Source organism: Coffea arabica, chromosome 1e (genome assembly GCF_036785885.1).
Source record: "Coffea arabica cultivar ET-39 chromosome 1e, Coffea Arabica ET-39 HiFi, whole genome shotgun sequence".
NCBI classification, from domain to species: Eukaryota; Viridiplantae; Streptophyta; class Magnoliopsida; order Gentianales; family Rubiaceae; genus Coffea; species Coffea arabica.
This window is the reverse complement of record NC_092311.1, coordinates 12,150,232-12,163,936: the sequence shown is the minus strand read 5'-3', so window position 1 is coordinate 12,163,936 and position 13,705 is coordinate 12,150,232. Positions and strand designations below refer to the sequence as shown.

The 13,705-nt window shown below is 34.1% G+C and overlaps 1 protein-coding gene and 1 long non-coding RNA gene across 2 annotated transcripts; one reads left to right on the top strand and one right to left on the bottom strand.

Moving 5' to 3' along the window:
• Window positions 1-1,073: 1,073 nt before the first annotated feature.
• On the bottom strand, window positions 1,074-5,319 carry LOC113701256 (uncharacterized). Its single transcript, XM_027221830.2, has 6 exons — window positions 4,997-5,319; window positions 4,790-4,926; window positions 4,552-4,686; window positions 3,131-3,241; window positions 2,778-2,849; window positions 1,074-1,796 (listed from the first exon to the last, which is right to left on the bottom strand). Exons 2-6 carry the CDS (start codon window positions 4,910-4,912, stop codon window positions 1,632-1,634), a joined length of 606 nt encoding a protein of 201 aa, XP_027077631.1. The 5' UTR covers window positions 4,913-4,926; window positions 4,997-5,319; the 3' UTR covers window positions 1,074-1,631.
• Window positions 5,320-6,206: 887 nt separating this feature from the next.
• On the top strand, window positions 6,207-8,106 carry LOC113688960 (uncharacterized). The gene is made up of 2 exons (XR_011816115.1): window positions 6,207-6,742; window positions 7,750-8,106. It is a non-coding gene; the product is annotated as an uncharacterized lncRNA (long non-coding RNA).
• The last annotated feature ends 5,599 nt before the right edge of the window (window positions 8,107-13,705 follow it).

The window sequence follows — 13,705 nt, the reverse complement described above, 5'->3', positions numbered from 1 at the left end:
GCAGATAACCGTTTGAGATGTTGCTTTGTCTGAAACGTTTGAATAGCAATCGGATTTAGGAAATGAGCCAACGATTTCTCTATCAATGGTAGGAATCCATTTCTCTATCATTTATAATCTGCATTTATGAGCCACAAACATTGGTCAGTTTATCCCTTTTCAGAGTCAGGAGTTCATTTTTGCCTTTGTCTAGACCGATTTGCCTCATCGTTTTCTCTTCCATCTAAGTTCAACTCTGAAATTACCTATTATTTCGTCATTAATTACACCCAATTCAATTGCTGAACCGTTGATATGTTAATGCCTAAACGGTTGATTATCAGTTTCTCATTGTTCGCATTCTAGGATTGGGATAATTTTACTTGGCTTCATACTTTTCAACTCAGAATGTTTTTTAGTCCCAACTACCCCTGGTGGTTCAGCGTGAGGTTAGATTTCATCCCCCCAAATTTTTTAGTTCCTCCCTTAATTTTATCGGTGTGTTTTTAGTACCTACAATTAGCGACTCTTATCGCGTTATCTAGCTGCAAGATAGCATTTTTCGCGTTGCCTAACTCCAATTGGCCTGGGTTGGTTATAATCTTATAGGTTTGGAGCAACAGCAAGAAAGAACTCTTGGTGGGAATTCTGGAATAAAATTTGCTTTCTGTGTTGCTCTGCCTTTCTGCATTATCAACGACCTTCAATTTGACACAATTTTATTGTAACGCTGTGTAAATTGATTGATTATATCGTTTATCTTTTCATACTAAGTTTTATTTCTTTTCACAATGTACTATTATTTGTTCAATAAAAAAACCTCCTTCCCCACAGGCACCAAACACCCGCGTGATGCGCGGACACTCCCCCTAATGTTCCAACAAAGTTAACTACTTTTTTTTTTAAACTGTATGAAAAAAAAAATTAGGATTATCAAAGTGAAATGGAGGGAGTATAAGTTAGATACATTGCACTCACAACAAGAAGGGATCAGCACTGTCAAGGTTTTCTTTCAAGCACGGAACTTTTGTCAAAAGGGAAAAGGAACAGAATAAGTTAGATATCATCTGGAATCCTACACGGCACGACAAAAATAGATGCAAAAGATTGGGTTGCGAAACAACGACAATACACGCATAATTCCATAGTCCAAACTCCGAGACAAAGCTCCGGCGGAGAATGAACATTAAGCAATCATTATGGGCTCTAAAAGCTATATGTTCCTGTACCAACCAGATTAGGACAGGGTCAATATAATGGTCAAGAAGCAAATGATTCGATTCCGTAGTGTCATAGGCTAGTCCTTCTCGCAGGAAATAAGGAGCAAAAACTTTCTGCTTTGCAATCACCAAACAATTAGGCCCATGATTCCATGATCAGAAGCAGGAAGTGATGTTAGCGACCAACTGGTATGAATCCCTAATGAAGAGAATTCAGACCTAGAAACCTTTTTCATTCACAAGCCTGTCCTTGAGACAACTCGCATGCAGTTTCCCTAGACAACCAGATTGCACCCCATTCTAAGGACAAGGATACAACATCAAAGAGCCAAGTTACAGACTTATCCACTTTAGCCTGCCTGAAGCAAAAGGTTTTGGATCTTGAAATTCAAAATAATTTCCATCACAGCATTTTAGTGCAAATAAGGCCCTTCATTTTCGGCGAATCTTGAGCTTAAGAGCCCACTGAAGCTTCCCATCTGGCAAAGGAATGGACCTTGGTAGGCGCAGTGGAACCTCAAACTCTCCAAAAGCTGCCAAAGGAGTTGGAAGATGCAAACTTTCAGGTTCAATGCGCACTGAGAGCTGTCTTGCAACCTAACAAGCCATCAAAGAGAGTCAGCATATAACAAGGGTTTGAGAGATTTGTTTTTCACGCTAACCATATAATGCTGATGGCTCTAAGCAGCAATTTAACCTTCAAAATTAACAAATCTACTTTCATCGAACAGACATCCCAAACTCTTCCTTTTTCGAGTTTTTGACTTTACACTCCAGCAATTGTGCTGGTGGTGGTTGTTGTCAAGGGTAGGGATGGCAGATAAATGTCAGCATTTTGAGCATCATCATGCAGCACTAAGTGAAAAAGTATCTGCCCCTAAGATTTGTATGACGTTCTACACAGATACAAGGGCATGGACCTATTTACCACTACCAATCACCCTGGCTGTTTCCTTGTTGCAATGTTACAGGGAAATCTTCCAACTGCTAAATATTCAGGAGTCCATGTTCAGGTTCTTCTAACAAGAAGTGCAATGAAAGGTCCAAGGGCTAATGCTATTGCAGTGTCCAAGTTGGCATAAAGGTCTCTTTCAACCATCATGTTTACCTAATGTCGAAAAATTTCAAATTCCATTTGAGAAAGTTGTAGCACTCACAGTGAAGAACACAACTAGCACTCTTCAAGCCCATGATGAAAATACTTCTGCACATAGAGTCTATCCTACTTAAGTGACATGTTCATTTTCTTTCTCTTGCTCAAACGAAAGAACATTCCAACATACTCACAGCTCATTATATAAGAACTCATCTCTGCAGTTTGATTGTACATTAGCACATATCTTTGGTACACAAAGAAATGCACACAGAGGCGGAAGAATAAAAATCTTTAATACAGTGAGTAACCAGGTTGTTCAAAATTAGTCATACTATTAATCAGATGTCACTTCTTCCCAATAGTTATTATAATGCCAGACACTTGTGCATTCACCAATCTATATGTTCTCCAAATAAAGAAAGTGAGCGATCGACATGACAAGTCCAAAAAATATCCAGAAAACATGGATAGGAAGAAATTACCTCAGCTACAATTTCATCCTTCGTCACAGGTTCACGCACTTCGTTATCCTTTGTAGTTAACTTCCGCAGAACCTAGAAGATTGTTAATCAGATTAAACCAAACAAAGAAGGATAAGGAGATGTATTGATTGATTTGATTCAGGACACTGTCAAACACCACTTAGAGTACACGTGAAACACAAAAGGAAGCACTTTATGTTAGGCGACAAGAGTATTCCCTAACAAAAAAATAAACCAGCTTTAGGCAATCAAAGTTGTCAATCTATTATTTCATTCACTAACAAATAATCAACAAATAAAACGCTTTCTTATGGTTAACTTCAACAGAAAAAGCATAAATAGAGAACACAAACCAACTTAGCACTATCAAGGCGTCTCGCTGCAGTCTGATATTCTTTCATCCTGTCTTCTTCAGTCTTTGGGACAACTATTTTGACCTCTTCAACTTCCTTAGGTTGGTAAATCTTGGAAAAAAAAAAGAGCATAGCTCTTAATGAGTAGATGATATCAATTAATATATACAAGAAAAGAAGCATAATGATGCCAATTTTGAAGCTTCAATGGAGATAATTTACAAGCTGAGTTATAAATCTCAAGTTAAAAGAAAATACATGGCTGTTCATTGAACAATGACCAATGAAATAGAGAAATAAAAGCTGAATAGCCACCCGAAAGAATAGAAAGGAAAAGATTAAAAAGGCTAAAGTTGGTACTCCACTAAATTTTCCAGGTGCAGAAACCTTTTCTCTGCCCATGTTCTTCTTCTTGTACAATTTCACACTACAAGTTGTATAAAGCACAATCAATAACACAAACACTGATAAAAGATTGGAGTTTGTTTTCAAAGTACATATGTTTCAAATGCAAGACTTCACTCCATGTGTTACTGGATTAACAATAATGTTGACTTCCATAAATGCACACTGCGAGAATAGAACATCTAACTGATGTGAATAACTAGCACATGCAAGCAGACTGCTGCAACCACAATTAAATCAATGGCCAAGTTTTGCAATATAAATACTAAACTCAACGCATCATTTCAATTGGTTAAGCATCTCTGCTGTCCCTTGATGAACGCAATTGTTTTTGGATAAGTTACCCAAATTTTACATCAATTCAAACATTAAAACACAAATACCAGAAATAAGGGAGTATAATACACCAACATGACATCCCCCACCAATGAAGCATGCTCATAATCATGCTAACCCTTCAAAATTTCCACAATCTATTTAATGGCATTTAGACATTTAAAGACATCATTTCCCCAGCTCATCATACTTCATACACAATTCTAAAGATAACAAAGGCCACTCCTCCACTGGATTAACCACAGTTTTACTTCCTGTGTAAGTCCTATTTCCTTAAGTCCTTTGATCATTTAATTCCTCAGATTCATTTTTCCTACACTTGGGACATCAGGAGTTCTGTCCAAAAGCAGATGTAGATAGATTATAAGTAACCTGTAATTAAATTTGTTGGCTAATTTTAGCACGTGCTGCATGCACCTAGACACGGTGAAGCAAAGAACTGTTACACCAGTAACACCACCATATCAATGCAGGGAAAAAAATCTAACTCGATCACATTCTTAAGAATTCTAGCCTCATTCACTCACGTAGAAAGAATTTGACCAAAAAATAGAAATGAATTACACTGTCAGGAAAGATTAATCTAACACACGTGTGTTCTACAGAATTCTAGTCTCATTGTCTCACACAAAGTAGAATTTCATCACAAATAAAAGTAGCAAAGAGAAAAGGAAATATACCTTACGCTGCTCGCTAATCAGGTATGCAAACTTATCAATATTTGGAACAGCAAGCAATTTTGGCATCAAATGGTTCCGGAAAAACCCCGGTTTCACTTTCACCGTTTCGCCTGCTTTTCCCAGCTTGTCTATGGACTACAAATATAATTAAACAAAACGTTAACCACAAGAAATTCGCAAAAATAAAAATTTATTACTAGGACAAAAAAAAATGAAAAATGGTTAAAAATCTACTTACAGTAGTGAGAATGACTTCCAGCTTTCGATATCGGACGCCTTGAGCAGCGAAAAACAGGGGGTTGGGAAGGATTTGGTCAGAGCCACGGCGGAGGATATGCCTTCCGTATTGTAGGTAAGCCATTTGTGAAAAGTCCTCTAAAGAATCAGTATCAAATTAAGGCGGGAAAGTTATATATCCTTATGGAAGTTTGAGTCTTTTCTTTACCCTGTTTGGTTTCAGGAAACCAGTGTGGAAAAGGAAAGAATTCCTCGGGAAAGAGTTTCCTTGGAAAAGGAAGCCTAGCCTCTCTTTTTTGCAACTCACCGGAGGGAGAAAGAGAGAGAAACGGAATGAGGGGAAGATTCGTGCGATTGGACGACTACTGGCCGGAATTGTTGCCGTCTCCGATTCTGGCGCCGCGAATTGGGTAGAACAGTAGCTGTGGCGGGCGGATGTTTAGTGGGTGGACTGAAAACGATGGAGAAGAAAGCAGTTTCAAAAATGTCGCTTTAGCCCCAAATCTTTTGTTCTATGCGCTCAACCGCTTTCAGAGTTTTATGTCACAATCTTCCCCACCAAAGCTTTACTTTTGAATGTCACGTCACGTATTGGCCCACCAATTTTTTAAAGAAATAATTACATTTATTAACTTCTAAATAACTTTGACTGATGGTGCATTTGATAAAATTGAAAAAGAAAATTTGAAGTTTGAAACCTGAATATGAATTTGAATTGCATCTATTATATAACAAGGGGTACTTTTCATACATTAATGAAATCTTTTTGTCCAGAATATATCAACTTATAACAAAAACATGTTTGATATCACTTAGTTACAATTGAAATATGCAACTATTATTGTCCAAAATGTACCACAAGCACATACACTAATTAAGTGTCTATCTTGAATAAAATACGTATGCATGTTTAATAGGTTGTGCACAAAAGAGGAATATCATCTTGCATATTTCTTTGAAAGTTTTACGATTAATAACATGGTACATGGACAAATAGGCAACGAACATTTTTTTTTTCTCTATTGAGCAATAGTTATAGGTGACAATATTATGCTACATAAGTATGTCTTGTAGAACAAGGAGTACAATTTATACATATTATTCATTCACAATGTAAGTGTTAGTTTATAAAAATGATTGTTTAATTGAATTCCAATTAAGCGATGAATTATGTATTCGTATTATATCTTAGTACATTTGGACGAGAAAATTTGCTTCATGTATGAAATGTACGACATGCTATAATGGTATATAAAATGTACAACTTCTAAAAGGGTAAATGGGATGTACTATTATCATTGTTGGCTACTGATAAATAAGAATAAAAAACATGTTATTTGTTTATTTGTTCCTGCAAAGTGTTACATACAATGAATTTATCAAAGAAAAAGAGGTGATATTGATTTATTATAAGGGTATGTTTGGTACCCCATAGAATTGGGATTTAGAATTGGAATTGGAACCCCAATTCTAATTCTTGTGTTTGGATGCTGCCTTTTCCATAGAATTAGCATTGAATTCTAATTCCAAGAGGTTCTAATTCCATGAGTTGAATTCTTTATCAGACCAAAAGAATTCTAATTCCAATTCCACGTCTAAACCCTCAAAAACGGGCCTACACGCGGATCCAACGTGGGTAAAAAATAAAAATCGGGTCAAGTTCACTCGCGTCCCTTCTCTATCTAATTAACCGCTTTTCCTCAGCACAATTGCTCTGATGTCCACTGCCGCTTCCACCTCAACCCTAACATTTTGCCTCTTCCACCACCGTCTCCCCCATTGCCCTTTGCTCCGAGTGCTCTGCTCTGCTCCGCTCTGCTGTTGCCTTTTGGCCTTTGGGGGAACTTACAGCTTGCTAGTTGCCTCTGGTGGATTTCAATCTTTTTCTTTGCTTCTCCTTTCTGGTGGCTTCAAGGATAAGCGATTTGGATCTTGGGCTTCTGGTTTTCTCACAGTAAGTTCAAATGTTGTGCCTTTTCTTCTGTTTCGATGTAATTCTCGGGTTTTTTTAGCGTTTTAGTGATTTTGCTGGCATTAATGTTTTATGGGTTGTTTCTAATTTAGCTACTTGTTGTAGGTTTTTGTAATTCTGGACTAAATTTATGACCTTTACTTGCTGTGGATATTTTAAAAACAAAAGGTGAAAATGCTATACAGTAGAAAATTTCAACGGCAAGATCCCTCTTTTCAGTTTGTTTGAGCTATCCCCAATAACAAGACAGAAACGAAACCATATCCATTTTATTTTTCATATCCATTTCTGTTCAGGTGGACTTGTTCAAGTTTTGTTTGGCTCATTTCTTGTCTTGTTCATCAGATATCTAATGACAAAAGAAGTTCCTTTGCACCTGTTTCTCTGGCTCAGTATATCTGATGCTGTCTTCCATATAAACAAAATTTTGTTTTTGACTTCTTGAAAGTTGGGGTAAGATGCAACTTTTGTAAATAAATTAATGGTTCTCCTGAGTTTAGGCTTCTTTTTTAGTATCTATATACTTTGTGTGCACATGTATTTTGAAGCAGTAATAAATAGATTGTTTGAAAGTTATGAATGATTTGCAATTCGTAAAGCGCCGCTACAAGATCTGTGATGGAATCCACTAATGGCCGTTTAGCCAAACAGTGGTTTACTATGTGATTGGTGTAAACTACATTTTGCTTTATGCTCAAAAGCTTTCATTGTACCAGACATTAGGCCCACCTCTTTTGGCTTTGCTTCTGAACCTCTGTTAAGATTCACTTTAGCATTTCATTTGATTGGTTACACATCACGAATTTTTCATCGCAGAAAGACACTTTTTTACTGCAAAATGGAAATAAAGTGTTATGAGAAATGGTTATAGTTATACTGTGAGGCAGTAAGATGGCTGATCAAAATGCTTATGAATTTATTCTCATGTATGAGCTGGAAGAGAAACAAATATGTGTTGTTATCCTAACACAGAGTAATTACTTCTGCAGGCCATTAGCTTTAGCAGCGTCTCATATCCCTCTGGCATGGTGAAATTTGGTTTTGTCTTCTTAATTTCGAGTGACAAATATGGGAAGCTACTTTTTGTAACAATTTCACTCTGACTTGGATGCAAATGAGATATGATACTGAATAATGTTGTTTCTGTATCAAGCTATTCCAGGGCTCAGCAGACCACAGGGCCTGTGTGAACTAGGTGTTACCTTTATGTTATGTATGCCAGCAGGCTTTGTAAACTCGTATGGAATTGGGATAATATGTCATTATGATGCTGTCTCGTATGTAAATGGAAGAGACAATTAATAATAATAATAATAAAATGTTGCTCTGTGCCTTTTTTATTCTAATTTATTGTCATTCATCCAATTAAATTGTTTTTGACAATTCAGAAAGAAAATTAAAATGGATGTCACTGTTTCACCAATACTACATGTGGTTGCAGTTGTTTACTGTGAGCATTTTTAATACACTAATTAGCCAAAATCATTCCTAGCCTTGAAATTTGATAGGAACTTATTCGGACTTAATTTAATATTAGAATGGCCATTTATTGAAGAATAGTAGCAATGTATAATTGTGCTTATCTCTCTCTCTCTCTCTCTATTTTGCTAAAGTCACTTTGTTTGCATATTCATCTATTGGAATTTCTTGTAAGATACAAAACTCAAATTTTTATAATAGGCACAAGCTATGACTTTCCTTCCCAATTAATATCATAGAGTAGGCTTTTGATTTTCTAAAATTTAAAGTTCTTAGCTTTATAAAAAGTATCAAGGTTTTAACTTGATAAATATTAATTACTTTTTAAGTTAGAATATATAGTTATTTTTTATTTAATATAATTTAATTAAGAAGAAAAGAAACAAGAATAATATTTTTTTTGAAGAAAAGTAACTAATTTTTTTTCTTTAAAGCTTGAGTAACAATTAGCTAAATGCAAGAAAAAATAAATTATTAAAGGTACAAATTGGTTTTTTCCTTAAAGCTTTAGTAACAATTAGCTAAATGTTAAAAAAATATTATATAGTAAAGGAAAAAGAAAAATTTTCTGTAAGCAAATGTTTCATGAAAACAATTCTAATTCCTAATGAATTATTCTCTCATGCAAACAAAGAATTTGGAATTCCAAACAAATTCCATATCAATTCTATGCATTTTCCAAACGAAAGAATTGCAATGATTTGGAATTATAATTCATAGAATTCCAATTCTATAGAATTTCAATTCTAATTCAATTCCAATTCTGCAGAACCAAACGCACCCTAAGTGTGCACGATAATGTTACTCTTATGTGGTAACGTGCACAACCTAGCACATTTGTCTAAACATTCTATTCAGGGTGGTGCTTAATGTGTTCGTGAGTATTATATTTAGTTCAACTTCAAAGCACTTAGGCCCTACAGTTATGTCATCAAATCAGTCAACATTGAGTTGGTTCCTATTATGATTTGGCATTGCCACATCATTAGAAATGGGCCCATATAAGCCACATTAGCAATCTTGTACTAAAAGGTGCTTATGTGGTTTCAGTTAAACTTTTGGCTCCATTTGGGTTCCTCAATTTTTGAAAAATAAAATTTTCATATATAATACTATAATAATACACAAAATAAAAATAATTTCAAAATATCACGTCCCTACAATATTTCAAAAACTGTTATAAATAAAGGAGTATTTCAAAAGATTTTGTTCCACATTGAAAACCAAAGAAATTTCTCATCATTTTATAATGTTTAGTTTCTTATTGGATTTGTATTAGATTGGTAACTAGTGTAGATTGGCATGCATGAACTAGGTCTATTCAGTGCAAACTGATGGATTTGCAACCTTCTGCACGTGGGCTAAATACGACCCAAGTTAGTTTTACTGCTCTTATATTTTGCAAGAAATAAAATTAATTTTTTACTTTTACGAATCAAGAAGATAAGTTTTTATCTGTTACACAAAATCAGCAACAAACGTTTCTTTTTGTTAGACAGATTTTATCTCTTATCTCTTCACCACCAGATAAGAATTTATCTTTTATCTCTTAACAGAATTGTTGCATAAAATCAGCACTCCAACGTTCACGATCACAAAATCAGTGCACGTTTTATTTTGTTACAAAATTCTTCAATGTAACTCTTTTCTGACACTTGTAAATACTAGATGCTCCTTATTTAGAAAGCATACTCACACTCACAGTTCCAGTTGAATTTTCTGGTAGCTTACTTTCTTCTCCTCCTTCTCTCCACTCTTATTTCTCCTCTCTAGTGGTACAATATTTGTTGGTTATATTTCTTAGTGTTAACACTTCACAACCTGCATCTGTATCAGTTGCAGTCGTAGTACCACTAGCTAAGCCTTTTCCGGACGTCTCTAAAATTGAAGTTTTTGCCAATTCAAAAGATGGCAAGAATGAGTGCACTCTCTACTCGACATTCATGGAGTGGCCTATGCACTGACAGCCAGGTGCAAACATAGATGTCAAGATGCAAAAATCATGACAATATGCCAATAAGGTATGTCAATATACAGTCTTACAAATACTTTCAAATGAATTATTTGACGTGTACTGTAGTTGCAAAGAAGCTAAGATAATTTGGGAAGCTTTGGTAACAAAGTTTACCGCTAAAAATGCAACCAGACAAAAATTCGTTGTGGGAAAGTACAATCAATGGCAGATGACAGACGATAAAGAAATGAAAGTACAAATCACGGAGTACCAAATATTACTTGAGGATTTGAAAAATGAAGACATCAAACTGCCCAAGAATTTTGCTGCAGGCATGCTAATTGAAAAGTTGCCTGAATCATGGGCCAACTACAAACACAACTTAAAACACAAGTAGAAAAATTACATTATTAATGGGCTCGTGAAATACATCCTGATTGAAAATTTCAATAGGAAGAAGTTAAGAGCTGCCGAAACTAAGGAGATGGCACTCAAAAGTAACTTGGTACAAAACAACAATAAGAGGTACGCTAATAAGTCTTAGGATTACAAACCTAATAATCCCAACTTTAAGAAGAAGGAAGGCAATTGCTATATTTGTGAAAAATCAGGACACCATGCTGCTTAGTGTAGGCACAAAAAAAGGTGATAAAGTAAATGCCAATCCTCATAAGGTTAATTTAGCCATAGGGGATGATATAATTACTGCAATCATCTCTCAAGTCAACATTGCAGCTAATGTGAAAGAATGGGCGGTAGATTTTGGGGCTACTCGACACATATGTGTGAATTGAGAAGTATTTTCCACCTATACTCCAATCGGGGATGATGAAAAGGTGGTCTATCTTAGGAACTCACGAACAACTAAAGTTCTGGGTAAGAGTAAAGCGCTCTTAAAACTCACCTTAAAAAAAACTTTGGCCCTCAATGATGTGCTACATATGCCAAATATTCGGCCAAATCTGGTTTCTATAGCATTGGTAGGAAAGGTTGGGATGAAAGTGTAGTTTGAATCTGACAAGATTGTAATGACAAAAAATAATGTATATGTGGGTAATGGCTATTGTAATAAGGGATTCTTTGTACTTAACATTTCAAATGTGATTAATGAAAATGCTTCTTCTTCTGCTTATATCACTAATTCAATTTCTTTATGGCATGCTAGATTAGAATATGTTAATATTAGTTATATCAAGAAAATGCAAGCATGTGGCCTAATTTCTGGTAGTAGTAAAAATATGGATAAATGTGAAATATGTGCATAATTTAAAATAACAAAGAAACATTGTATATCTATCCAGAGAGAAACTGAATTATTAAATTTAATTCACACGGGCTTAGATGATTTAAAACAAACTATGACTAGAGGTGGTAAAAGATATTATATTACTTTTATAGATTATTATTTTAGATATACCAAACTATATCTACTTAAAAATAAAGATGAAACTCATAATGCCCTTTTATCTTATAAGTCTGAAGTAGAAAATCAACTTAATAAGAAAATAAAAAGAATTAGATCTGATAAAGGGGGTGAATATTTAGGTTTAGATAAGTTATGTGAATATGAAAGCATAATATATGAAATAACACCTCCTTATTCACCATAATTTAATGGAGTAGTTGAATGGAAAAAATATGATACTAAAAGAAATAATGGATTCTATGTTAGTTAGTTCTCATGCTCTTGATAATTTGTGGGGAGAAACTATATTATCTGCATGTCATCTACAAAATAGGATTTCACATAAAAAGGCTGGCAAAACACCTTATGAGTTGTGAAAAAATTATAAACCAAATTTAAAATATTTAAAAGTATGGGGGTGTCTTACTAAAGTGTTATTATCTGGACCTAAAACAAGAAAATTAGATTCTAAAACTTCTGATTGTATATTTAATGGATATACTGAATATAGTGATGCACATAGGTTTCTAGTTATAAGAAATGATGCAATTGATTGTAAGACAATTATTGAGACAAAGAATGCTGAATTTTTTGGACATATTTTTTCACTGTCTAATAAAATTTCTCATGCATCTATTGAAATAAATAGAGAAATGACCTTTAATGAGGAATTGAGAAGGAGTAAAAGGCCAAGAAAATAATTTTCAAACTTTTTTTGTTAATAATGATCCTTTAACTTATTTTGATGCTATCTCTTCTCCTAATTGCAAGTTTTGGAAAGAAACAATTAAATCTAAAATCGATTCTATTATGAAAAATAAAACCTGGACTTTGATAGATTTACCCTTGGTGCAAAATCTATTGGTTGCAAATGAATTTTTAAAACAAAATGTAATTATGATAGCTCTATAAAAAAAATACAAAACTCGTTTAGTAGCAAAATAATTTTCTCAAAAAAAGGGACTATTTTGACACATTTGCACCAGTAACAAGAATTTCTTCTATTCGTGTGTTATTTGCTTTAAATTCTATCCATAAACTAGTTGTTCATCAAATGGATATCAAAACACCCATTTTAAATGGTGATTTAGAAGAAAAACTTTATATGTTTCAACTTTAGGAATGTATTGTATCTGAACAAGAAAATAAGGTGTGTAAATTAATTAAATCTATTTATGGTGTAAACAAGTTCCTAAACAGTGGCATGAGAAATTTGATCAAATATTAATAAAAGATAGATTCTCGTCTATAGAAGTGGATAAATGTGTATATGTCAAAATTATAAATGATCAATATGTGATAATTAGTTTGTATGTGGATGATATGATTATATTTGGTACAACTTTAGATATTGTTAATAGTACTAAATATTTTCTATCTTCTAATTTTGATATGAAAGATTTGGGTGAAACTAAAATGATATTGGGTGTTAAAATCATAATGAGAGATTATGGTATAATATTATCACACGAACATTATACAGAGAGATTTTTTAGAAAGTTTGAAAATTATGATGTGACACCTGTAAGCACTCCTTATGATACTAAAACTCAATTAAAGAAAAATAATGGTGATCCAATTGCTCAGCCTAAATACGCTCAGATTGTTGGGAGTCTTATGCATTTGATAAATTTCACAAGACCTAATATAACTTGTGTGTAGGCCGAGTAGATATACTCACAATCCCAATAGTAAGCATTGATTTGCATTAGTCAAACTAATGAAATATTTGAGAGGTACCATGAATTATGGTATCTTGTATTGTGAATTTTTCATTGTATTAGAAGGGTACAGGAATGCTAATTGGATCTCTGATTCAAATGAGACAAAATCCACTAGTGATTATGTGTTCACTCTTAGTGGTGATGCAGTAGCATGGAAGTCAGCCAAGCAGACAATCATTGCTAGGTCAACTATGGAATCAGAGTTTATAACTCTGGAGTTGACTGGTTCTAAGGCTAATTGGTTAAGAAATTTCTAGGCCAATATTCCTCCAACTAAGGATCTATTGTTTCGTTTGTCCATACACTGTGATTGTCAAGCGACAATTGTTATTGCTAAAAATAAATCTTATAATTGTAAAAGTCAACACATAAGATTAAGACAT